A 27,968-nucleotide genomic window follows, 5' to 3' on the forward strand; every position below is an offset into this window, starting at 1 on the left:
AATAAAAAATCGGAAAGACTGGATCATAATATTCATGCATTTTATAATATGTATTATTTAACATATATGTAACAGAAAGCTGATGGGATGACCTCCATGTCTGGAATATAACAGCGAAAGGATACAGTTAGTTCAAAGATGTAAAAGCAGTAAAAAAAGAAGCTGCATGGTAAATAAAGGCATCTATGCCTATGTAGAAATTGAAGTGAATGAATTCATTTGGTGATGCTCTAAAGAGCATCTGGGTTAATATATATGGAGGGATGAATAAAACCAGTACACTATTACCTGCCTAATCAAGGAGAAGATGGGGATGATGCTTTTCAGGAGCAAATTACTCTTCCTCCAAGAAGACATGGGATGGTAGTGAGGGGGATTTTTAATTTTCCTAGCATTTGTTGGATAACAAACTTGGCCAAGCGTTGTTTTCCCAGGAAATTACTGATTTCTTTTGCTTTCTCCTTCAGAGGGTAGTCAAATCATTGACTTGATATGAACCAATAAGGAAGGCTTCACTGATGAAATGAAAGTCATGAGAGCATTGGGGAAAGCATTTAATTAAATGTTTGCCAATTAAAATTCTATATAAAAGAAGGTAACCCATTGTTAAAGTTAACTGATCCCATAAAAATTATTTTAAGGGAAAGTAAACCTGAATATTGTCAAACAGATAGTTCTGAGTCAGAGACTGGATGCTTTCATAATAACAGAATTAGAAGGGACTTTGGAGGTCTTCTAACCCAACCCCCTGCTGAAGAAGGAAATCCTATAACATTCCAGACAAGTGGCTGTCCAATCTTTTTTTTTTAAGCCTCGAGTGATGAAGCATCTTCTGAAGGCAAGCTGTTCCACTGGTTTATTGTTCTCATTGTCAGGCAATTTCTCCTTAGCTCTAGGTTGCTTCTCTCCTTGATTAGTTTCCATACATTGCTTCTTGTCTTGCCTTCTGGTGCTTTGGAAAATAGGCTGACCTCATCTTCTTTGTGGCAGCTCATCAAATGTTGGAACATTGTTATGTCGCCCCTAGGCCTTCTTTTCACTAGACTAAACATAACTAATTCCTGCAACCTTTCATCATATGTTTTAGCTTGAAGATTGTCACATAAATTGGGACTGAATGGAGAATTACAAGATGGAGAATTTATGGATGGCTTATTTTGGGTAATTGGAATGCAACAGAATTACTTTCATGCTTTAAGTTTTGTTCTTGGTAAGGCTGAACATGCTCAGACATAACAGATAGTTTGAAGATGTTCCTCCAATTATAATTGTTATACCTCTGTAGCCAGAAAAGCCCGTTGTCAGGTTTGGTTGGGTGCCAACTATGTCTTTTTCTGGACAAAAAAAGCAACATTTAGAACATTTGACCAGCATATAACATATAATTAGAATTTAATGAGGTGGCTCCATTTGATACTGAGATCATTCTCCCATTTATTAGAAAAAACAACATGTTTTGCTAAACTAAGTAAAAGAAGTGTTCTGTTCATAAGTGTAGTACAAGTAGTCCTTATTTAGTGACCACAATTGGGACCAAAAACCTGATCATTAAGCTAAGGAATTTTTTAGTGAAACTATAACTGTATGCATTATTTTACTTCATCTTTCTTTTACTTTATAGACTGAAAAGTTATAAATTCAAGAATTGGTTGTAATTGCAAATGGTTGCTAAATGAAGTAGTCCCTAAACAAGGACTACCTGTAATTAATAGCTGAAGATAACAAAAGAATACCCAAATTACTTGCAATGTAATATTTCTATCCTATGTTGTAATTTTTACCTTTATCTTTCTATATATTGTAGTAGAGAAAATACTTACATTATCTTCTGATAATTTATCGATTGTCACCTTGGCTTCTATCAAATGGTTATTGAGGGCTATTATTTCGTGGCTTAATGCTCTTTTTTCTTCTTCATAGTGTTGAGCCTGGGTACAAAACAGTTCAATCAACATTCTCTAAAACAAGTTACTGAGCTGTTGTTTTCCCAGACAAAGAATAATTGTATGAAAGGTCTTTTCTCGAATATTTCTCTTTTTTTCCTGTTACATTTCTTCCTAAGAATCATATAATAAGAGACTTCAAAACATTCAGTTTTCATATAAATTGATTCCAGTCACTGTTTTTGGGTACCAGTGTTAGGCAAGTACAACTGAACTGTAATATTTTTATAGGACCTTCAGAAAAATATACAGTGCTTTAACTTTTTAGTATCACCCTATCATGTTTAAGTCTCTAATGTGACAGCATGTGTATATTCTTATGGTCAATGTTTGCAAGACAGAGATACAATTTAATTTAAGGGTAATTGTTTAAGTTTGCTTTTATAGATCCATCACAATTATGTAATACACCTTCCACACTTGACCTCAAAATCTGGCCCTCACAAACCTCTACAGCAGATTTTGAAATAATATAAGGAGTTGCAGGTGGAAGAAAGATAGAAGAAATCCCAGCAGATGAATGGAAGTTTGTAGCAATATGTAGATTTTCCCTTCCTTCCTCAAAAACCTCTGATGTATCATGTGTTGGCCAATTCTTCTCAGTGTCCTGAGCTGTTTCCTTATTTCTACGGTTTCAGTTTTGCCATTTAGGACAGTGACTTTTCAGAAGTGTTTGTATCTGAAGAATACCAAATATACTCTCAACAATAATTTAAAGTCCACAGTTCTTGATCTTTGCACTGCAGCCTCTAGGTCTCCATGGGATATTTTTAGTTGTTGAGAAAAACACAGCAGTAGTTCACAGTTTTAGTCTACAGGTGCTGTGAAACAATTACTGAGACACTTAGGGTGCCATGAACTGAGAAAGTTTGGGAACCTCTGATTTAAAACTTTCTTTTAAAAAATCCTATAACATTCAAGCAGTAATAAGTAGTGTGATTTTTTGATATACTTTCTTTGGTGCCAGACTCACTAGGCTAAAAATCTAAAAAATAAATGTGAAGCAAGCAGGCTGCAAAACAACATCTTTATGGGAAAAAGATGCTCTGAACCATAATTAGGTAGACCTAATAAACCTTCTCAGAAAGTCAAAAATGCAGCTTAGTTGCTTGCTTGCTTGTGTTATTTATTTATTTATTTGATTTGTCAATCGCTTACAAGATAATAGGTATAAGGAAAAACATAGTTATGAATACAAGAAATGAGTACACAGAAGAAAAATGAAAGAAACAATAGGACAGGGACAGTAGGCACATTGGTGTGCTTATGCACACCCCCTACAGACCTCTTAGGAAAGGGGTGAGGTCAATAGTAGAAAGTTTAAGGTTAACGTTTTTGGGGTTTGGGGAAGAAACCACAGAGTCAGGTAGAGTATTCCAGACATTGACCACTCTGTAGCTGAAGTCGTATTTCCTGCAATGAAGTTTGGTGCAGTTAAGCTTGAGTTTGTATCTATTGTTTGTTCTTGTATTGTTATGGTTGAAGCTTTGTGACTATACTCTCCCAAAACAAAACAGGATAGAAAGAAGGTCCATCCCACCCCTGAAAGGACCTAATGGTAAAGACTGCAACGACGACACCATTAAAGCCAACCTCTTTAACACATTCTTTGGCTCAGTATTTGTAAACAGCAATGAATCATGCCCACTATTTCCTAGTCGAGCCACAGACAACTACAGTGATCTAATACATATAGATTTTACAGAAGACAATGTTGAAAAAACACTACACAATCTAAAATAATCTCTATCTATTGGACTGGATGGAATATGTGCCTACTTCTTAAAAATGCTATCCACTGCTATAGCTGCTATAGCTGCTATACCTGTAAGCATAATCTTTGAAAAATCTTTCAGGACCAGCTCCTTGCCAAACCTCTGGTCACAAGCCACGGTCATCCCTATCTTCAAAAAGAGAGACCCCAGCCTAGTTGAAAATTACAGACCAATTTCTTTATGCTGTGTCACCTGTAAAGTCATGGAATAAATTATTAACCAATCCATTATCCTCCACTTAGAGACAAAAAACCTACTCTCTAATAAACAATTTGGTTTCAGAAAAAAACTATCCTGTAAATCGGACCGAAGGTGGCATACTTCTAGATTTTCTAGCTCTAGAATTTCAAGTCTGGTGGCATAAGATATTCTGCAACGAGTAGAGGAGTGGAGAACTCTTCTTGTGAAATATTTCTGGACTTTCTCAACTGTGTTAATATCAGATACGTAATGTGGGTTCCAGACTGATGAGCTGTATTCAAGTATTGGTCTAGCAAATGTTTTGTATGCTCTAGTTAGTAGTGTGATATTACCAGAGAAAAAGCTACGTAGGATTACATTAACAACTCTTAATGCCTTTTTGGCTATGTAGTTACAGTGGGCTCTATTATTTAGATCATTAGAGATGAGTAGACAACCTAGAACTATGCCGCCTTCGGTCCGATCTAAGTATAATATATAAAATCATACATTGCAATGTCCTACCTGTCAATGAATACTTCAGCTTCAACCATAACAATAGAAGAGAACACTATAGATACAAACTCAAGGTTAACCGCACCAAACTTGACTGCAGGAAATACGACTTCAGCAACAGAGTGGTCAATGTCTGGAATACTCTACCTGACTCTGTGGTTTCTTCCCCAAACCCCAAAAACTTTAACCTTAAACTTTCTACTATTGACCTTACCCCTTTCCTAAGAGGTCTGTAGGGGGTGTGCATAAGAGCACCAACGTGCCTACCGTCCCTGTCCTATTGTTTCTTTTTATTTTTCTTATATGTATCCATTTCATGTATTCATAACTATGTTTATACTTATACCTATTATCTTGTAAGCGATTGACAAATCAAATAAATAAATAAAAATAAAGAAGCTTGGGGAACTAGAAGAGCTAGTGGGAAGTAGCTTTACTTGCTTATTGTCTTGTAAACACAATTCTTTTGTGGTTGACAATACACACCATGGTACTCATCACATGAAGAGACAAAGTTCCATGACAACTATTTTGTGAGATACCATATAATCTGTTTTTAGTATTCCAAATATACTCCAAGGCCTTAAAAAGACCACCCAAACCTCTACTAAATCAAAACATTACAAGGCATGTATCAAAACTGACTGAAATAACTTCTATAAACATAAGGTGCAAAGATTTTATGCTTCTTTCCGGTCAGTTGATGAAAGGACCCATAGCTAGCCTTATTTTCTTTAAGTTTGAGTCAATGTGCAATTATTTGCTGGCAGAAGAACTTCTTCAATGGGAACATCTGCACTATTTTATCTGCCAATCAATTGGGGTAGTGGCTCAAGGCAATTTTTCTTTCAGTACAGCTGGAGGAACAGATGGGAGCAACAGATGCATCCTGAGGGTTCTGACAAAAATGTCCACAAATTTCATCAAGACAAAATACTCATATAATAATTTTTGTATTTATTTCACAGTTTTTAAAGTGTTCCTAGGAATACCACTCAATGCAACCTGAATACTGAAAATGTGTATCACAACATTGGAAATTAGAGAGCTTGGGGGGTTTGCTCTGCTTCAGGGTGTTTTATCTTACCTTTTACCTGCTTTTCCATCTAGGTTTACAGGTGCTTAAAGATGTAAACTAAACCAGGAGTAAAATATGCATGTCTACTGGCAAATCATGCAATGTCACAATTGCAATCAATTAATAATAAATTATGGTTTCAAATTATGCTTTATTCATAGAACAAGCATCCCTATTTCTATATTAAATTAAGGTCTAAATCAACCAACCCCTTATGGTTTAACATAATATAGGAGTCCAGTCAGTGGCTTCTTTCCAAAATAATCCTCCTCCTCCTCCTCCTCTCCCAGTCCCCAATTATGCTACTGCTATTATCATTTCCTCTCATTTTTTCAGCCTTTTATTTCTCTCTGGAAAGAAAGAAGGGAAGATAGGAAGAAACAACAGCACACATACTCCTTTTAACAACTTCCTTCTCTGCAAAAAAGGGTTCCTCAAACATATACTGATCTCTACTTCCTTTTTATTGCAATACTGTAACACACTTCTCCACTGCATTGTATCCCTAAGAGTAATAAGACTGTCCACTTTCATCAAGCTCCATGACAAAACATGGAGTTGGATCTACTCTGATATGCTAAGCACTGTCCCACATTTGCTCTCTGTTACATAAGATAGCACAGGAAGGTCCAAAGTCCTGTTTCTAGCTGGCAATTTCTTATTTATATTATTATTCTAAGATAAAAGTTTTATGTTGTCTTTTAATGCTAAATTCTTACAGCATTTTATAATATCCCCAAATCATTACAAGCGTAACAACCAAGCAAAAATAAAAGAAAAAATCAGAAGAAAAGTTTGAAGAAAGAACAATGTAAGAGACAATCTTTAAAAGACAACTGTTATGAGGAGGTGATAAAAAGGCAACATCCATCCAGCATCCTTACTTTTATTCCTTCTAATTGGTTTAGGTATTCATGATCCCTTACCTTCCACTCTATTGTACCTTGAAGTAAAAGAAAGGTGCTGCTTTTTGAGAAGAGTGGAGGAGAAAACCACAGGCTTACAGTAATGCTGTATTTTTTTTCATTCTATGTCTTTTTTTTTAAGAAGGACTTCTTGCTTTGAGAAAATGTTTCTATGCTATTCCTTATTTTAATGTTTATCAGAACTAGCTGAGTAAGAAGAGTTTATTTATATACGTATATGGAATGCAGGGCAAAGATAAAATGAGATTACAGAAATCCAAATGTGATAGACTGCTTATAGGAAGCAACACATAAGTGACTTCAAGACTTTATTTTTGTGTGAATGGGAAATTATACACCCCCAAATTTAACTGGTGGCAAAAAAACCCAGTTTTTATTAGCTCAGGGCAGCTCTCTACTGTTTCCAATTGAACTATTCAGCATGTAAGTTGAAATGGCAGCAAATTTAGCTGGTTAACTTATTTCAAGTAATGCAATTCCAGTGGAAGATATTAAAAAAGGGGAAACTAATAAATTATTACATGTGCAAACTCTCTGAGAACATTATTTTGTCTGTAAAGAAATAGGTATGTCTTTCAGGTCAAGCCCAGGATAATAGTTCAGCATGAATAAACAGTATCTCTAATACCCTCTGGAAATTAATTTGAAATGCTTGATGAAACTGATGCCACAGGTATCTTTAACAGGCATAAAATGAAAATAATTATGTTAATTAATGCAAAGCAATGTCCAGATAACCATAACAATAACAACAGTAGCTTGGTTTTGTGGCTTCACCTTAACAACAGTATTTGCTTGAATAGGATTCAGGGATGCAATTGGGGAGTAAATTTAATAATACACACTTTTCTTATGCAGTCTACATGGAATGTTTCTTATATACTTTTTTGAATATTACTATAAAATATACACATTTCTATAAAATTTACTTAAATATTAATATATCATTTAATCTTTAAGTAAATTTTATAGAAATGTGTATATTTTATAGTAATATTCCTGGGAGCACATGGATTAGAAAAACATTATCTGATCCAACTTCTTTCATATGTGTAGATCTCTGCTTTCACACTGCTTTTTCCTTCCAAATGCTATATTTAAATATGAAAGAATAATTTAACCCCGCCTTTTTTAAAGAAACCAAGGTAATTTATATTTAGTGCTGATTTGCAAAAAATGCTTCCTTTCGGACTAAGTATTTCTGCAATATTTTGTACCATTTCAACAATTGCACCCCCCAAAAATATCTATGGTTGGAAGCAAATGCTTCCAATGATTTTCCCCATGGAAGGTTAGGAGTTCGTTTTTTTTTAAAAAAAAATTATGCTCATTTTTTTTTGCATATTTCCTCCTACAAAAGAACAAGCAGTTATACTATCAATTTTCAGCAATTGCAGTCAGGGCAATGTAAAATGTCATCTCTGACACTGGGACCACTGTTGTCACCAAAAGGGGATTGAAAAAGTACAAAAGTTCAGGTACAATCTGATGTATCAATACAAGATGCTTGCTCAGAGGCACATACCCAAGAACTGGATATGGAAAATTCCTACTCAAGACTTTTGCTTCTAATAAGTGTTAATAATCATAAATGGCATATCATGTACCATATGAGGCTTGTATAATTGTAGTTCTCAAACCATCTAAATCTTTTTCATGCTGTTAAGATGAAAGAAGTCATGTGGTGCAGGTTATTCTTTTTTTAGTTAAATCTATTAGCAAGTTCCCATGAAAAATATGTGAATGATTGCAAATTGAAACATTTCAAACCAAAGAAAAACGTTTCTAATCCAACTTTCTTTTGGAAACAGCTCTACTGCGACCTTTAAAACTTTGAAGAGCTTTGCACTGTTTTATTTTGCACTACATTCCATTATTTTATATCGTTAATATTAATCTAGGCAGTCATGATCAAAGGAGAACCCATCCTTCCTTTCACCCATCTCCTCGCACTTATGACTGTAACTTTGTTACTTTTATCCAAACTATTTTTATTGACTGTTTCCTAGTATGATTAGATTGCTTAATGTACCCCATGAGTATTATTAAGTTGTACCTTATGATTCTTGACGAATGTATCTTTTCTTTTATGTATACTGAGAGCATTTGCACCAAGAAAATTCCTTGTGTGTCCAATCACACTTGGCCAATAAAGTATTCAATTCAATTCTTATTCTATTCTGATTTAAAAACGGATTAAGGACCCCCAAGTTGCACATGTCTGTTATATGAAAAGTGAGGAACATGATTAGGAATGGTCATATTTCTAAATTTGTACCCAAAATATGTATAATATGAAAATACAGATGTTCCACTGCTCTTAAACCAGGAGAGGAAAGTAGCTATTAGTACTGGTAGTCCTCGACATATGACCACAATTGAGCCTAACATTTCTGTTGTTAAGTGAGACATTTGTTAAGTGAGTTTTGCCCCATTTAACAACCTTTCTTCCCACAGTTGTTAAAGTGAATAACTGCAGTTGATAAGTTAGTAACCCGCTTGTTAAATGAATCTGGCTTCCCCATTGACTTTGCTTGTCGGAAGGTTTCAAAAGATGACCACCTGACCTTATGGCAATGGCCGTAAGTATGAACCATTTGCCAAGTGTCTGAATTTTGATGACATGACCATGGGGATACCTCAAAGTTCATAAATGTGAAAAACGGCCACTTCTTTCAGTGCCATTGTAACTTTGAATGGTCACTAAATAAACTGTTGTAAGTCAAGGACTATCTGTAGTGAGTGAATCACTCAAGTTCTGATTCAATTAATCCATTTTTTTTTAAAGAAGTTAGGTCAACTGAACCACTTTTGAAATATCAGATTGAATTGAAAAATAAGTATGGGATACATCAAATTACCAAATCCATTCAAAGGTATCTGATTTGTTTTGAAGGAATGATTTGATCATAGCACCTCCAAATGAAATCTTTGAAGCAAAACTTCACAGAGTCTTAAATTAAGTAAAACTTCTGTGACTACTTTAACACTATTAGCTTGGTAACAACATGAAGTGATGCGTCCCTCTTATCTTCTGGAATTTCATGATGGTCTTATCCAATATTACCTAGGCCCAACTTTAATTTCTGAGATCAGTCCAAAGTAGAAGCAAAGTAGAATTGTTATGTGGCTAATAATTTTTGGATATTTCAGGGTGGAACTAATCCCAAAGATAAAGCTGACACAACCAATAACCCAGGATACATGGCATCTTTCATAAGGATTGACATACTGTGTAAAGAGAAATATAAATATTATTAGAACTTTGAATCAGCATAGTTAACAGATAACAGATAATCAGAGTTGGAAGGGATCTTATAGGTCATTTAGTCCAACCCCCCCACCCAAGCAGGAGACCCTACACCATTTCTGACAAATGGCAGTCCAATCTCTTCTTGAAGGTCTCAAGGGATGGCGCTCCCAAACTTCCGAGGGCAAGCTGTTCCATTGTTCTCACTGTCAGAAAGTTTCTCCTTATTTCCAGGTTAAATCTCTCCTTGTTCAATTTCCATTATTCCTTGCCTGGCCTACAGGTGCTTTAGAAAATAGATTGACCTCTTCCTCTCTGTGGCAGCCCCTCAAATATTGGAAAAGTGCTATCATATCTCCCCGGTCCTTCTCTTCATTAGACTAGTCAAGCCCAGTTCCTGTAACAGTTCTTCATATGCCTTAGTCTCCAGTCCCCCAATCATCCTAGTTGTTCTTCTCTGTACTTTTTCTAGAGTCTCAACATCTTTGTTATAATGTGGTGGACCAAAATTGGATGCAGTACTGTAGGTGTGGTCTTACTAAGGCTTTATAGTCCTTTAGTAAATAGTTCTTTACTTAAAGCTCTTTGGCATTTTCAGGAAAAAGCAAATCAAATGTAGGTCTGTATCTTTCCAAAATGGAAAAATATGAAATTACATGTTCCTTTAACGTTTTTCTCATTAAAAATACTCTCCCTGTGCGTAGAATGCTAGATAATCGAGGAACATTCATTGAACTATTCCCTATTGGCATGCTGAAATGGTACAGTCCTAAAACATTTTATTGAAAGTTTATATTTTGAATGGTAGTGATTATTTCTTAATATATTATTAATTCACTGTAACACTTAAAATTATTTGCAGTCCAAATTTATGCATGATTGCTTAAAAGGAATTGCTTACTGGAATAAATGGGATTTCTATACCATAACTCGGGAATTATAAAGTCCCCTAATGCAAGATCAAGCACAATATAGCTTACAAATTAATCCTCCTATACATACATCAAAAGCAGAGTCCTTCTACATATGAATCCTTTGAGCTCCTTCTCCAATCTTTTGTAGTCTATTTGACTATGATAACTAAAATAACTTCTTCAGTAAATGGTGGTTATTTTTGTACTTGTAATTCTATAGAAATAGTTCTATTTTCAGTTAGGCCAAATGGAGAATGCTATATATGCTTCAAGGCTGTTTTGCTATTGCAACAGCATTTGTAGCTTTTAGCAACCACAGCTTTAATAGTAATGGATTAATAGAAATCTGAAGGTTCACAGGAATGCCATTAACAGCAAAGTAAAAACAAAGGCAAGGGTGTTGATTTTCCAGTTTAAAAATCAGCCTTGATTTTAAAGCTTTACATGCATCCCACAATTCCTTTAATTTACTTTTACCTCCATCAAATATATTCCTAGCCTCTCATCAGCATCCTCTGACAACATGAATGTCTTCAAGAGTATGCATCTCGGAAGCAGGGAAAACAGAGCAGTGGCCTTCCAGAAATTAGAGAACGGCATGTACTAGCAGTCCCAAATAGGTGAAGGATAAAAGACATTATGTTCAATAAGATCTGGTGAGCCACATGTTTCTGCCCTTGCTCTAAAGTCCATGATCCGATGGTTACACTGGACTATACAGATACTATAGCAACCTATTCATTGCACAACAATCTTTCACAGCCAATCTGAGCATGACGTAATAATGCAGTTGACTGGCTCTAATTGTTGAAGAGGAATGTATGCCAGGCTGGCCAGAGACAAGATGCCATCCTTCTTTTTTTCAAATGCTGATTGAGCTGTCAGATTACTCCTGAGTCTACACCTGTGATGGGCTCTCCTTGATGACTAAAATTGTGGGGAAGATTTTGATTACACCTTAGGAGAAACTTCCTAGCAGTAAGAGCTATTTGGTAATGGAACAAATTACCTGTGGAGGTGATGGGTTTTCCATTGCAGGACAGTTAAGCAGAGGCTGGATATTTATTTATCAGGTATGATGTTGGCCATATCCTGCACTGCAGACCTACATTTAGCAGAGGGCTTGATCAGATGACTTCCAAAGCACTTCCAACTATGTGATTCTGTACAGACAATGTGTTCAATGGGTCAATGATATGGCTAAGTAATAAGAAGGTTACAATGCTGTTAATCACAGCATGATCATCAGTCAGATACTCCAAAATGACAACCTTTCAAGCCAAATATTATTTCTTGAGACAGAAAACCCCCCAGATCATATTCACTCTTGCAATAAGAAGAGGAAAGGTCAGTTGCAGCTTCTAGCTAATTAGTATCTGTCTTTGCAAATACTGTTCTTAGGTGACTGACAGATATCACCAAAATGTAGTATTTTTTCAGCATAAGAAAGCCCATTTTAAAAAATATGGTGCACAAGTCCCACACTAAATCATTATTACAGTATACCCACTTCTTTTGATTTTGATTTTTAAAACAGTTTTATCTTCTGATAACTTTAATATTTCTAAGCCGCAGGAAAACTCTGACATTACTTTTAATGTGGGAATCAAAGACTCACAGAGAGTTATTCCATCAGAAGAATTCTAAAGGTAATTTGACATGGATTTGCTGAGGAGACTGTTGAAGAGATTTTGCACTTTCCTGGAACCAGAATGATAAAAAGGGACAATAACACTAAATACAACAAGCTGGCTGCCCTTTGATAGTCCTATTCAAAAAACATGGCCCGATATACAAGTATTTTCCTCTTGGATTCAACATATGAAAACCAGAGAATCATCAATTTGGAAGGGGCTTGGTGGTCTGCTGGTATAATCCCTACTAAAATGCAGGACATACAGAGCAAGGTTGTTCTCAGTTGATGGCTCTCTTGTCCCTGCTTGAAGATCTTCAGTAAAAAAGACCCCAATCAACCATTCCAAATTGCTTCCATGATGAAATGTTTTTTCCTAATAGAAATTTTTTCGAATGCCACTCATGCCTAAGTCTTTCAGGAATTACCAGGTCTCCTCACCAAGAAGTGAGTAAGTATACCTAGTTTTTAGTATACCTAAGTATACCTAATTTTTTTCAGTCACAAGAATGCCTACACAGCTTCACTTTACTCTTTTGTGCCCACCCCAATTTGTCTACAACTTCTAAATGTGTGGGGCCTGGAACTAATTCAGTATTAATAAAAGAGAATATTTGTACTTCAGGGTTGAAATGAGGGGTACTTGGTTCTCTCTGAGCTTGGTTATTTTCTTGCAGACATTTCAGTACTCAAACTAGGTAACATCATCATGATTTTGGAGATTTATCTTTGCACTTTCCCTTAAAGATGAGGTTTGCACTACTGGACCCAACAGTGATGCTTGATGGCTAATAACATCACTGACATGATGGGCTTCTTACCAGCTTCAGTTATTAATTCAAGTAGTTACATCCTTATTTGCAAGAAAGTTATAGGGACGCGTTTATTCCAGAGTATAATTTGATATACCGTGAAGGCAATTCAGAAGTGGACAATGAAGGCAATTCAGAATTTCAGCTGCCTCAGAATGAGGGCATGGGAATGATCAGCAGTTCCTTTTGGCTTTCCAACATTATGTACATGTTGAAGTAGCTTCACTGGCAACTTCCTAGACTAGTCACTGCCTTGGCAAAAGTTTTTGGAAATGGACTGAGAGAGAGTGACTGACCCAAGGCCATCTGCAGAGATTGCCCAAGGCAATCTCCCAGTTCCTAATCTGGAACTGAACACACTCAAAACCGTAGAAATGGTGGTAGACTTTAGAAAAAACCCTCCCATACTACCACCTCTTACAATACTAGACAACAAAGTATCAACAGTAGAGACCTTCAAATTTTTCTGTTCTATCATATCACAAGACCTAAAATGGACACCTAACATCAAAAACATCATAAAAAAGAATGTTCTTTCTGTGCCAACTCAGAAAGCTCAAACTGCCCAAGGAGCTGCTGATGCAGTTCTACAGAGGAATTATTGCGTCTATCATCTGCACCTCTATAACTGTCTGGTTAAGTTCTGCAACCCAACAGGACAGACACAGACTTCAGAGGATAATTAGGACTGCAGAAAAAACAATTAATACCACCTGCCTTCAATCACCCCCATTCACCTGTATATTGCACAAGTCAAAAAGAGGGCTGTGAAAATATTTACAGACCCCTCACATCCCAGACATAAACTGTTTCAACTCCTTCCCTCAAAATGACGCTATAGAGCACTGCACACAGAATTAGACACAAGGACAGTTTTTCCCCCGAAAGCCATCACTCTGCTAAACAAATAATTCCTTCAACACAGTTAAACTATTACAAAGTCTGCACTACTATTACTGTTAATCTCATCACTCCTTATCACCCATCCCCTTCCATTTGTGATTGTAGGACTGTAACTTTGTCGCTTGTATCCTTACAATTTATATTGACTGTTTCCTAGTACGATTTGATTGCTGATTGTACCTTATGACTATCATTAAGTGTTGTATGTTATGATTCTTGATTCTTAACGAATGTACCTTTTCTTTTATGTATACTGAGAGTATTTACACCAAGACAAATTCTTTGTGTGTCCAATCACACTTGGCCAATAAAGTATTCTATTCTATTCTATTCTATTCTATTCTATTCTATTCTATTCTATTCTATTCTATTCTATTCTATTCTATTCTATTCTATTCTATTCTATTCTATTCTATTCCTATGCCTTAATCTCTACCCAAAACTGGCTCTTCAAAGTTGCCTATTCTTGCATAATGCATTTTATAATCTTAGATCATTAGAGGAGCACTTTCTAGAGGCTCTGCCATGCATGAATTTCATCAATGAACCATTAAGCTTTTTATATGGCTTTATGGTCAATGAGACATGTCTTCTCTACCTGAGGGCAAAGAATAAATGCTATACAAGAATCATTTGCTTTAAATTCTGAGAAGCTACCCAAGGGATATAACACGACCTTGCCAATCCAAATTCCAGTATCCAGGAGTCAGGCTTCATGTGGGCTAAGACAACTGAGTCCCTGAGAACATCAGCCCCTGAGAATAGATGGAGGCTTTCTAAAATAAAACCTCCTTAACTGATATTAGTTATGTTTGAATGGAAGCCGAAAGAATCTGAATTTAAAACCTGACTGGACACAGTAAGATGTTGGAATAACCTATCAGTGACTGCCTCCTATAAAGATGTATTATGTTATGCTGCTGTGTGGCTATTATATGGACTCTGCTTCCTACATGTCTTGATATATGACTTGCTCTTCTATCCCCTGTATGAATTTGGGATGGATGTGTATGTTTTTCTGGGTACTTCTTAACATAAGCTAGTACAATGGCAATAGCATTTAGGGGTATATACCGTCCATATATACTATTATATACCATTATTTGTATATTTTGCCCAATAATTTGGATTCTCATTTTACTGACCTCTGAAGGATGGAATCCTCAGTCAACTTTGAGCCCCATCAGGATCGAACTCCAGACTGTGGGGAGAGTTTGCCTGCAATACTGCACTTTAACCACTCTGGCACCAGGGCACATTGTGCATCATACACAATGGTTCAAGCTGAGTATGGCTGGTATGGATTTTTTAATGAAACAGATTGCAATTAGAACTAAATTCTTATTATAGTTTAATATTTTATTTGTTTTCCTAGGTTTTTTATGTCACTGTTTTAGTTTCTCTGTGTTTCTCACATATTATAATAATTACCTATTCATCCAACAATACCAGTTTTGCCATGGTGTTGGTATTGAAAAATAAAAATAAAATGCACAACATTGTTTTAGATATTTTCAGTGAATTGCTTTCCTCGCAGAAAATCCAATTAACAATCTCCCTGGTCTTAATTAGATGCCACTGAGTAAGGAAAAAGCTGAATTTCTGTAGTGAGAACTCATTATACGATTAACACTGAAACCCTTAAATAGTTCTGTATTTACCATTTCAGAAGAAAAATATGCCCAGCCAAAAAAGAGGAACTATATGACAGCATATAGAGCAAAGTAATAAATAAACTTAAAAGAATAAAAAATATAAAAACATATAAAACATGCAATTCCCAGAATGTTAGAAGTAAATATTTAATGTCAATAAAGGCTTATCTTCTGAAACAATCTCAAGACATACGGTTTCCATGGTAGCTACGTCTCTCTAAGATGGAGATTTTGCAAAGCTCCCATCACCCAAAAAGGCTTTGCTCCTGGTAGATTTCCACTCAACAAGGTCATACTGAACAGACCCCAGGATGATGAGCAGAGAATCTAGAGAACTTGTAGGGGGTCATGACCTTGGGAGACAGAGCAAAGAAAAGCAGCTATCATCAGATAAAAGGCAATTGATAAAAGATAAAAGGTAACAGCCTGAAGTAGAAATGTGGATAGGGCAAGAGGCTCGGAAGGACCCACCCTAGCTAGAATGAGGGGAAGAAATATACCTTCACACTGCAAGATTGATGTTAACTTTGTGAAGCCAAACTTTGTGTGGCCCAATAATCAGCTAATTCTACCTCATGTAAGATTATAGGAACAAAATGTTACACATCTGAAAGGGGCATTGGTATTTACCTGACACGCCCTTTCTCTGTGAGCTGTGAAGAGCATCCATTGTTTGGGATGATGCTCCTCTTCCTCCATGGGACTCCTCCCTAGCGTCCCCAGGTTTGGCGAAGTCGAAGTGATGAAATATTTCTTCTCCTTCACCCTTTCTAATACTTGGCCAGAATAGCATCCCGCCAGATGAATAAGGGTGGGGATGGATGCTCTTCACAGCTCACAGAGAAAGGGCGTGTCAGGTAAGTACCAACGCCCCTTCTCCAGAGGAGCTGTTCAGAGCATCCATTGTTTGGGACATACCAAAGCTTGGCGTGTCCTACGGGAAGGCTTCTGTCTGGTTTGGATTCCCCTTTTTCTTGGTCCCTATGGACCCTTTGTAACACTCTCCTGTCAAAGGCAGCCTCCGTAGAGGTGAAGACATTCTAATAGTTTCTAAATAAAAGGCAATGGTGAGGCCCATGTTGTCACCTTATAAATTTTCTCTATTGGCACTTGTGGCCCATGTTGTCAACATCGCGGCGCTCCAGGTCGAATGAGCAGTGATGCCCCTGGATACAGGAAGAGATTGTGTCTCATAGGACTTGGGAATTGTGCTCTCAGCCACTTACTGGTCATTGAGGAAGGGGTCTTGCACCCAATGGTGGGTGGTTGAAAAGAAACGAAGAGAACCTTTGTTTCCTAACACACATTGTGTGGTTGAAATATATGCAGAAAGCTCGCCTTACATCTAGATTGTGGCATTGTCGTGCCAGATTTTATGTCGGTTTCAGACAAATGTACTGGAGTATCAGTTCCTATGGTCTGTGCAAACCCAAATTTATCTATGGGAGAAAGATGGATCTGGACTAAGGACCACTTTGTCTGTGTGAAAAATACCAGAGCTCCTGTCTGTAGGAGGCTACTAGATCCAAAGCTACTAGATCCAAGATGTAACTGGCCGATGTAATGGCAACCAACAGAACCACCTTGTACGTTAGGAATGGAGACGCATGGTCTACATGGGCTCAAAGGGAGTTTTCTTGAGTGCGGTAAGGACCTTGTTGAGGTCCCACATGTGATATCAATGCACTACAGGAGGCTGTAAGATTGTAGCCCCGTGCAAGAAAATTGCATATGCGTGGGTGAAGAGAGATGGACTGCAAGTCTCTCCTAGTGATGACCGATGCGAAGGCCTCCCCTTTGCCTGTTTATATGAACAAGATAATAATGAAATGTCATATAAATAACACTGCTGTCTAACAGGTGTTCCACTGAGATGAACAGTCAGAGCCATCAGAACCTTCGTAAGAACCTTGGGCAGATGACAACCCAAAGGACAGTGCAATGTATTCAAAACGTTGAGTATTATAACAAAAACTAAGAGTTTTGCTATGTGAGGATCTAATTGGAATGTGGGGATGGGCCTCCATTAAGTCAACCGAGGGTAGATAATCGCCCCTTCTGAAGCTCAGAAGTATGGAGTTCAGTATACTCATCTTAAGCCTCCTTTGAACTATGGATCGATTAAGTCATTTTAAAACTAAAATTGCCCCTGCTGATCTGGTGCCACAGGTCGGTTGCCTGGATCTCCAATAAATGAACAATAGCTGTCTCCATCATGCTCCCTTTAACAGGATCCCCGGAGAGAGGGCAAGTAATGCAAAGGTTCTGGGGAGAGGATGGAAATTCTACAGCCAGGACTAATCTTCTGATACCTCTAACCCAGGAAACAGAGGTAGAGGCATCCCATCTGTCCGTGAAAGGCTTGAGCCTTCCACCCATAGAGGCACAGTCGTGAGGCCTATGTTGTGCCTCGGAGACCTCTATTTCATGTTCCTCAAGAGATTCTTTTGCTCTGCCCTCCCCTTCACTATCTATCTCCAGATCGGAAACTATCTGACTGTTGGTGATTCAGGCGTCCAGACGGTTCCTGGAGTCTGGAGAGAAAAAGTCCCTGGTAGAGGGAACGAAGGAACACTCCAAAAAGCTGGGAAGGACTATTTTGGGGTCCATGAAAAGAGAGGAACTTATTTTCTGCTTTTAGTCTCTATCAGAGATAGGTCAGGGGCACCACCAACCAAATTATCTCCATATATTGGAGAGGAAGCAAGCTTCCATTAGCTGTGTGATATCTGCTTGCCAATGTCTGAGCCGTAGCAGTAGGCGAGGAGTAACCTGAGATGCCCTGGCTCGAGCAGATAATTTAATAGAGTTTTGCGGCGTCCTTGTGTGCCCTGATATTGGAATTTGAGATAATCTCCCTCAGATGGCGGGGCAACCTGAGAGACGATCTAGTAAAAAAAAAGTGGGGGGGGATGCGGCCGACTCCGCTCTTATGACCCTCACATCAGATCAACATGCCCTACATGGGGACAACTCAACCCTGTATATCCTTTGACTTGAGAGCCTCTTCTGCTTCTGTTGGAATTGCAGAGGAGGAGGATGATTGCCATTATTGTTTTATCTACTATCGTGGTGTTGAGAAATTTAGCAGAATGAAAAAACTAAATTAAAAAATTTCTATCATATCCTGTAAGAGAGGTATACGCCACTGAAGAGATCCCTTGTTTCTGGACGAGGTCCAAGAACCTCTGTGGGACAGTTATGACTTCCTTTTACATTATTGGTTGGGAGAAGATTAAATCGTCTGACCCCCTTACAGTAACGATTGTTGGGCCGAGGGGAAATTGAATATCAAGGCAAGCAGTAGTGTTTTTTTTTTTTTTTTTGAAACAACAGAGACTTGAAAAAAGTCTGAGGATGAAACAGACCTGAAGGTCAGTGGTCTGGCTTAATGCCTTCTATGTTTGACATGCCCCCCCTTTTTTAGGGGATCTACCTCTGACAGATTTTGGTCACTGTTGTGAGTAGACCCTTCCTCAACCTGTTCCATCTGGTCTCTAGTTCTCCCTCATCCTGTGCATCATGTGAATGTGTAACTGGATTATATAATACTCCCCTGAAGGAGGTACCTGCTGGTAATGAAGGTCTATTCTGCATAGTAACTAAATCGAGTGAGAATCGAGGTCAGATTGTGGAGGCTGCCTAGCCATTAACTTCTACTGTACCCCGGCTGCAATGCCTCTTTAAGTTGCCATGTCCTTCCAGGCCTTCAATTTGTCAGGGATATCCTCTGGGAGGAGGAATTCTGGTGTGGTCCCACAACTGTCTGTCAGGCAAGTAGTGCTGCTGAAGGCCTGAGTTGAACTGGTCCCTCTGAGGCTCTTCTGGACGGCGTTGAGAGATCCAGGGATGGAGGCAAGGTGAAATATGGAACACTTCACAAATTTGGGTGTCATCCTTGTGCAGGGGCCATGCTAATCTTCTCTGTATCATTCCAATTTTAGTATATGTGCTGCTGAAGCGAGCACTCTGGAACTGGGACCAGCCTGGTTGGGGAAGAGGACTGAGACTTCTGTTCAACCTCCCTCATGCATTTTTTTAAAAAAATTAAGATATGCTCATCTAACGCATTTTGGTGTCTCTTGGCATCCTTTGTTGCCTTAGAGATCTCTCTAGGACGTTTTGACCTACTTTGAGTTGGTTTATTGTCCTCTGGGGGTATTTTTGGTTGCGCTTGAAGATTCTGACCTAAAGCCCACAAGGTGAGATATCTATATCTATATATCTATATGTGTATGAGATATTAATGGACTGTTGATTGGTTCAGAGGACTGATGTAAACAGAGGCAGAGAATCCTCTTGATATTTGCTCCCCCCCCTTTTTTTGTAAATTCAATTTGTTATTATGTTATTATTCATAATAATATTGATATCATTAATATTGTTATTATTGATAATATTTTTATATCTGTGCACAGCTTCTAACATAAATTGTTGTGCTGTTACCAAACTCATAATTAGATGACTGAATATGGAATCAAATTGTGAGGCCAAATAGAGAACACCTTTCAGGACCTGTATTGCAATTGGGTGATTCTGCAGTCACTGGCCCTCAACAGCTTCCTGCCCAGGTGGACACAGGCCTTGGCGCTTGCTGTTACTGTGCTGCTAGATTCTGTGAGGGCTGCCAACTTAAAAAGGAAGCCCAATAGTCAACCTCAGAAAGAGGTCCATAATCGGCATAAATGTCCCCTGGACCCTCAAGGAGATCCTTGTGAGGGGAATTGGCCTCCCAACAGATAATGCCATGGAATTCTTATAAACAAAATGATGCTGGCGTTGTTTTAGTCTTCAAGATGTAGCATCAACCATCACCTCTTATTGTGAGCTGATGTGAATCTAACTGGAATTTGAGCAGGAGAACTCTGAGTTCTCTGGCTCCACCCGATCAATAGCCGTTGCTTCTTCTATATACCTTGCGGGAGTATATCTGAAACTACAGAATCTCCTGTGGAGAGATACCTGAGGGTACGGATGCTCTGTCCTGCTTAGTGACCGGAGTTATAGGGAATTCCAGTCAGAAGGAGCATTCTGTTGTTCAGAGCAGTATGCTGCACCCCCGCAGAGATACATTGGCGTATTACTAATTCCATCCACAGTCTCATCTTTGCGGGGATCTTTTCTGGTAAGTCATCACCTTGACAGAATCTGGCCGCTGTTGGAGCAATGTGGCCATAGAGGCACTTCGAGTCACTTGTACTGATCTAGATGGGCTACCTGATCTTGTGCAGCTACGCTGCATCTGGATTACACAGACAGATTCAGGGGTGGTTGCAGAGGGGGATTGGAGCCGAAGTAGGTCTGGAGGAGATGAGGTTTGAGAATTTTGACAGGCTCTTGAGCCACTGCCGCTTGCCATTGTGACCGCTTATTAAATTTTATTGTTAATGAGGCTGAAATGTTGGGCGGTTGGCACGCCCAGGGGCCTGAACCAGCAATGGCCAGGGAACCCTAAAACAATGCTCCCCAGTTTTGTATAATCTTATGTAAGAATATTGAATTCTTATTCCTGTTCCTATTATTATTATCGTTATTATTTTGTTATTAATATTATTTCCGAATTAGCCAAATTCGGAACACCTCATAGGCCTAGAAAGGAGGAATTGTTGACTGCAACAGCTTCCGGCACAGGCGGACACGGGCCTTGGTACTCGCTGTGGTGCTGCTGTTTAATTCTGTGAGGGCATAAGCCAACAGTTTCCTCCTTAATGAATAAGGGTCCAATATAAAATAATTATATCTGAATATCTGTATCTGTCTGTCTGTCTGTCTGTCTGTCTGTCTATCTATCTATCTATCTATCTATCTATCTATCTATCTATCTATCTGTCATCTATCTATCTATCTATCTATCTATCTATCTATCTATCTATCTATCTATCTATCTATCTATCTCTATCCATCCCTCCCTCCCTCCCTCCCTCCATCCACACGCACATATGTATTAGGGTGATTTGCCTCAGGTTCCAGGAAGGAGACCCCTGCTTGGGGAAAGAAAAGCCTCTCACAGTTCCAGAAATAAAATGCAGATCATTCCCACATTGTTAGTGAGTCTGCAATGGGGCCAGCCATTATCTCTTTAGGTGCCTAATGAGTTAAATCGTCTCAGCACTTCCACACCTTGTGGGGAGTCGATACTGCAGTTTCCCCTTGAATAAAAAGGCACGGTGGGGCAGATGGGCGCTGATGCCCCCACCCCAGATGGTGTTCCCAGAAGAGAGAAAAAAGCCTCGGGTCCTTTTAAAATGGAGCCTCTCCCGTCGGGCGCGGGTGGCGGCGATCGTAGCGGTTCGGCTTGAAAAGATCGTAATGTGAGTTGTTAGCCATGTGGCTGAGGCGTTATCACCTCCAATCGTCGAGGGGGTGAGAGATCATTAGCTACGGTGAGCTCCCTTGGCTCGAGTTATATATCGTAGGGAGCTGATTGACTCATTGAAACTAAAAGCCTTAAAGGAGTTGATTAGAGTTTAAAAGCATACCCTTGACTCCTTTTGACTCCTTTGAAGCCTTTGCTATTCCGGCCAAGGGAAAGGAAATTAAGCTGCCTATATCCACGAAGGCTGAGCAAAAACTGGGGACGGTAGGGAGGAATCCCGTGGAGGAGGAGGAGCGTCCTCTCAATTAAAGCCCAGCCTATCGAACGAGTGACAGAAGCATCATCCCAAACAATGGATGCTCTGAACAGCTAGCTCATCTGGAGAACTAGACTTTCTCCATTCACCTTCACAGCTTAAGAAATTAGTAGTGTCCTATCTGGGCCACTTGTCCTGACCAATATGCTAAACCACAGCTAAGATGGTATAGATTTGTTCAGTAAATGAATATGACAGCTACTGAGAATCTGAGTATTCTTGGTTTCAGTGATAGGAGAAAAGTGAGACATAACAATATGGAATTAGACTTGAGTTATGATGGCCTACTAAATTTTAAAGCTGCAAGTGTATCAGATTTGAAAGTGATTATAAAGAGGGAAGAGAATTAGGGCTCATCCCAGCTTATATACATTCTGTCAGCTTTTGAGTTTGGCTGTAAAAAAGAAAATCCAACTTTGGTAATAAGCAAAAAGTGATAGGGGATTATGAGTATTGCATCTGAGTTTTTGAAAATAGAGGATACTGTACAGAGGGCTTGTTTTCATTAGTATATCATAATCAGTGTAGCATGCAACAAATTTCCCCCTTTCCCCCAAGTACCACATTAATACCTGGAGCTAAAACAGCTTTTGCCACCATGGAAGCAGAATGGTACATCGAGCTGGGATATACAGTATATCGCCATGGCAAATGAAAGTGTTATTGATTGTAGTCTCAAGGGATACTGTTAAGCACGCATACACACAATAGTTTAAAGAGAATGCTCATCAGTCAAATAGATTATTTTGTAACACCAGAACGGGCATTTAAAAGATGCTATTACTGCAGCAGAGAGTTTTTTTTGTACTTCATACTGTTCAGTAGTACCACAATGGTTTCAAATCTTCTCAAAGAAAATACCTTGATTCTGATATAGCCTGAACATTTTCAAATGCTTGAACCAAAATGGAAATATTTCTATATTTGCATTGATTATTATTAACACAATGATGTGAAATTACAGCTACCAGTTTTTCAGCTGGTGTTGGCTTTCATATGCATTTTCTTCCCAAGAACCTAGGATGTCATAATGTATCACTGCAGCATATATGTGGACCCAAGTAGTTTGTCCATTATAGTTCAGATGCAGATTTTCTAAGCACTGTCCAAGATTCTTTTTTTGGTTATAATACCTAGTGTAAAATAACAACTGGGACCACCATGGTGGGCTTATGGCATACTTTTTCAACTTTGATTGTTGGATCTTGATACTTTGTGATCTTCTCCAATTCTTTATCTTCTATTCTACAATCACCTGGTATTACCACATAATTATCCATGCTTTCTTCTTTTCTACCACTGTTAAATGTGATGTATGATGTACCAAGGATTTATCGGTTTGCATTTGGAATTCTCATGGTATTTTAATTGCGTAATTTTATTTTCAACTACTCTTTCAACTGAATGATCCTATCAATTTTTCAGCAAAGGCATGTTAAAGTTTTTACAGATGTTCCCGATGTTCCATCTGAAAGTTTTTACAGATGGTCCAGTCATCAGTGGTGACCGTGTTATGCTGTTGTTTATCAGCAGTTTGTGCAATCTTCCTGCATGAGTTGAGTATATGATTTACTATTTCTTTCCCTCTTTCCACAATCTACACTTTGGATAATTTGATTATTATTTTTTGTTCTTGCATTGATTACATTAGTTTGAATAGCTCGCTCTTGAGCAGCAATCAAGCCTTCAGATTATTTTTGTAATAGTCCAGTTGTAAGCCATTAGCAGGTTTTATCTTTATTCACTTTCCCCTCAATCTTTTGTAGAAATTGACCATCCTTGCCATTATTCGGCGTTATTATTTCAATATCCTTGTTTTGTTTCCTTTGTACAGTCAGTAAGTTCCATTTTTTTATTTGCATCAATGCTTGTTCTTGGCTGTCTTTCACAAAATTAGCCAATGCATGCTTTTCTTTTTTAAGAGTTTGTTTGACTTGAATTAAACATCTGCCTCTATTTCTGCAGGGCATTAATATCAATATTGGGATGTTGTAGTGAATAGTCATCAGGTTTTTTTTTGTTTTTGAGTCCAAACTGTCCAGTTTGTGTCCAGTTAATAATTCCAGCAGTGTACTGTATCACAGGAATTGATTACTTTGAAGATGCTGTCTTTGAAGATGTTGAAGATATTGTCTTTGTCTTTGAAGACAAAGTTTTTCTTTAGCAATTTTCTCACTCTTTGGATGTATTATTTAGCAATCACACCTTTAACCTGTCCACATTTGATGTTATCCAACTGTAAAATGCCAAGATACTTGTAATGTAAGCTTCATTCTGATGTTTCCTGATGGTTTGGCCATTTGGCATTAATATTCAATTATTCATTATTTTACTCCAATTTATTGCTATTGTATTATCCATGCCAAATTGCCCTGCTATATCTGTGATAAAAATTCTTACAATGACTAGATTTTGATTTCTGATTTTTCATAAAGCTTCAGATCATCCATATGCTGTAAAGCAAATGTGAGATTTAGTAGCCAAGATTTGCTTTTCTTCAGCATAACTGGCAGTGGGATCATAGCAATGACAAATAATAAGAGTGATAATTAGTTTGTATTATTTTTTAATCTTCTTGTTTAAAAATGTTTTAATAAAAATTATATATAATTATAAAATATTTAAGGAAATAAAAATAATATATATCAAGTGAATTGTATCAAAATTAATTATACATTTGTAAGTGGTTTTAATGATTTCTGGAGAGCTGAAAAAGGAACGGTATTTACTTGGCTTTCAGTAAAGAGAAACAGGAATCTGAGTTTGATTGTAGAGAAATTGAGCTTTTACCTTAGCAAGATGTGAGGTACATCAAACAATTAATCAGGTTGTAGAAGTTAGAAAGCAGAAGAAAGACACAACAACAGTCCCCTTTTGATCCTATCGTTCTTTAAAAGGATTCTCAAGAGTCTCTTAATATATCTTACAAGAATAAAGTAGCATTTCTGGAATCCTTGAAGTTTCTGTTTCTTTACCTTGGTTACCTCAAAGGATGGACATTGTTAGTTCTTTGGTACAATTCAAAAAGTATCTTCTCTTGTGATAACAACTGTGATAATAACAAAATATCAGTTACATTATGTAGTTTAACACCAATAGATAGAAAAGCTGAACTACAAGGTAATAATTACTTTCACCTCTATGTTCATCCCTCTTCAGGGATACTATTAAAAACAGTTTTTCTTTATCTGAAATCTTGTGGTTGTCTGCACTTAAAAAAAAATATTTACAAAGTTGATGTAAAAATTATTGAATAATCAGTATTGCACAATTATCCATATTCATAGTTTTTCCACACATTTTTTCCAGCATATTAATTTTGTATCACATCTGTCTTGATAATCAGGGTAACTGTAGGCAGAAAAACAAAATCTAGTAAGGTCTAAAAAGCAAATTGTGCACACATTCAAGGTTAGGCGATGGGAAAAAAACCTGCAGCAATTGATTTTAACACCAGCTCTTGTGGCTATTTATATCTCACAGAGAATCAAAAATGTGTCAGAAATTTGATTTAGAATGAATTGACTTCCAAACAAATTATTTGGACATTTATGTCATAAAGAGATTCTGGATGAAACTTAAGAATTTCTTAAGATACCATCTGACATCCCGCTTGGCCTTGGGGTTTAAAATGTGAACTGTTTTACCCTGGCTCTTCTTAATTGGGAGATATGGCTAATTTTTCTTTTGGTGTGTTGCTGCTTCATTTATAACCATAAAGGAAAACTGCAGTCCATTTTTGTTGAAGCGTATTCTGGTGGGCTTTTAAAAAAACTCTTTTCTTTAAGAAAAGATCAGCAGTGGAATGCACATCTATTTTTCTTGTAAGTTTTTTTGATACAATTGCATCTAAAATGCATTATTATAAATTATTTCAGAAAAATGAATGTCCTTACTGGCATAGACAGGGTGTTCCTTATGAACAGGTTATATTCTAAGAGGGGGTTTACAAACCCATTTTTAAAGCCCAACAAAAAAACATGCACAATACTGTTAAGTTACATTTCTTCTCCATCTGAATGACCAGGGACTAACCCTACCCTCATGCCTTCTGAGTAGCAACAGTGACTGCCCTGGCTTCCTTTTGCAGCTCATTCCTGGGTGAAGGCCAAGGAAGTATCCTCCAGGTGATGCTGGGAGCCTGGCTCCAGGGCTAATCCAGTCCTGATAGCCATTCTTGCACCATTACGTTCCCCTCTTTGGGGTGGGTCCATGCCTGCCTTTGCTGTGCTTAGCCAAGTATGTCTGTTAGCCCCACACCCTTAAGTGCAGGGCACAGCCATCGTCCTTGTGGACAGACAATTCACACAACAGCACTGCCAAGCATACATATGCAGCATGTTGTAAACTATTGCATTTCTGTCTCCTCCTGACCCTTCTTGGCTGAAGCTTCGGACAGGTCTGTTCATATCAGCAAAAGTTTGCAACTCAAAAGTTCATATGTAGGGAAAGGTTCTCAGCTTTATAAATCCAAAGCACATGATATGTCAATCACCCATGCTAGCTAGGGAATTCAGGAAGTTGAAGTCCACACATTTTCAAGCTGCCAAGATTGAAAAACACTGCTATCTATGCCTATTCCCATCAAATACTGTTTATTTTAAACAGTAGCCAGAGTTCCTCTCATATGTAAATTATCCTTGGTAGCCTTCTAAGATAATAACTAACTAGACATCATCATTATTCTTTTTTGAAGATCTTCAATATGGCTAAAATTATTTAAGATTCCCCATTCTCCATCGTCTGAAGATTCCTAAGGAAATGAGTAGGGGAAAAAAACTCTGCAAGCATTCTGTCCCAACTAAATTAGAGAGAAAGAGATTCATTAATATAAATTGTTCTGTTTCAACTTCCCCTTAATTCAAATACTTTTTAAATATGTCATTTTAAAAATCTACAGTCAAATAACTATATTAGTTAACTTATAAACCGAATAGACTTGTTAAAAAGGGAAAGGCCATTATGCAAATTACTTGGCTAAAAGTGTGTATCTGTGGGGAGATTCGGCTTCCAAATTTACTTAATATGTTTCTCAATTCTATTCCATCACTGCTTCCCCAGAACAACCAATAATACACATTGCATTTTGCATTTTTATATTGAAGGTTAGTTAGTAAATGGGAGAGAGGAAACAGATGAATGGTTTAGTTTGATCTTTATACATCTGTAGTGGAAAGTAGTCAGGAGTTGCAGGGGGGAGGGGCTCTTTCCTAGAGGCAAAGACAAAGCAGAGCTTGGAATATCTGATGGGAAGGAAAAGAACAAGACTGGACTCTCCCTAGCAATTCACCAAGTATATTTATAGTTATGGCAGATCATTGATTTAGTCTGGCAAGATTCTGTTTGTAGGCAAACAACAATAAGGGAAGTACTCAGAAGCAATTCCACATGTCATTCTTGTTCTTTGCACCTGACAACATCTTAGACATAAATGTTGTGATGTGTCTTATATGAGCTATTTATTTGGCCCTGGAAGGTTGTTTTAGAATAGTGTAGAATCTACACAGTACATGCAGTGTACATATCCTCTAGACCCTGGGGTTAATCAGATTTGCAAGGCCAATTAAACTCCAAACAGAACTTTCAGTGTTATAATCTATCCCTGACAGACAAGCATTGCTAATAAATTAAATTTCTCCTTTGGGAGAGCATGTGACCAACTTAGGCATGACTTAAAATATGAACCCTTCATAAATGTCCATCCTACAGTTTCTCCAACAGATTCGGTGATATAGATTGGCAATAATCAAA

At 37.7% G+C, this 27,968-nt stretch overlaps 1 protein-coding gene and 1 non-coding gene across 5 annotated transcripts in view; both read right to left on the minus strand.

Annotated features, from left to right (window-relative positions):
• BEGAIN (brain enriched guanylate kinase associated) overlaps positions 1-27,968 on the minus strand; it is a 171,156-nt gene that overhangs the window by 12,047 nt on the left and 131,141 nt on the right. For all 4 annotated transcript variants that reach the window (XM_087922201.1, XM_087922202.1, XM_087922203.1 and 1 more), the window contains one exon: positions 1,821-1,928. In XM_087922201.1, coding sequence (XP_087778327.1) covers positions 1,821-1,928 — 108 coding nt within the window. The remainder of the gene's footprint in view (positions 1-1,820; positions 1,929-27,968) is intronic.
• LOC113435357 (U6 spliceosomal RNA) lies at positions 19,447-19,553 on the minus strand. Its single transcript, XR_003373906.1, has one exon. It is a non-coding gene; the product is annotated as a U6 spliceosomal RNA (small nuclear RNA).

Source organism: Pseudonaja textilis, chromosome 1 (genome assembly GCF_049901715.1).
Source record: "Pseudonaja textilis isolate UNSWEBS1 chromosome 1, rPseTex1.2, whole genome shotgun sequence".
Taxonomy (NCBI): Eukaryota; Metazoa; Chordata; class Lepidosauria; order Squamata; family Elapidae; genus Pseudonaja; species Pseudonaja textilis.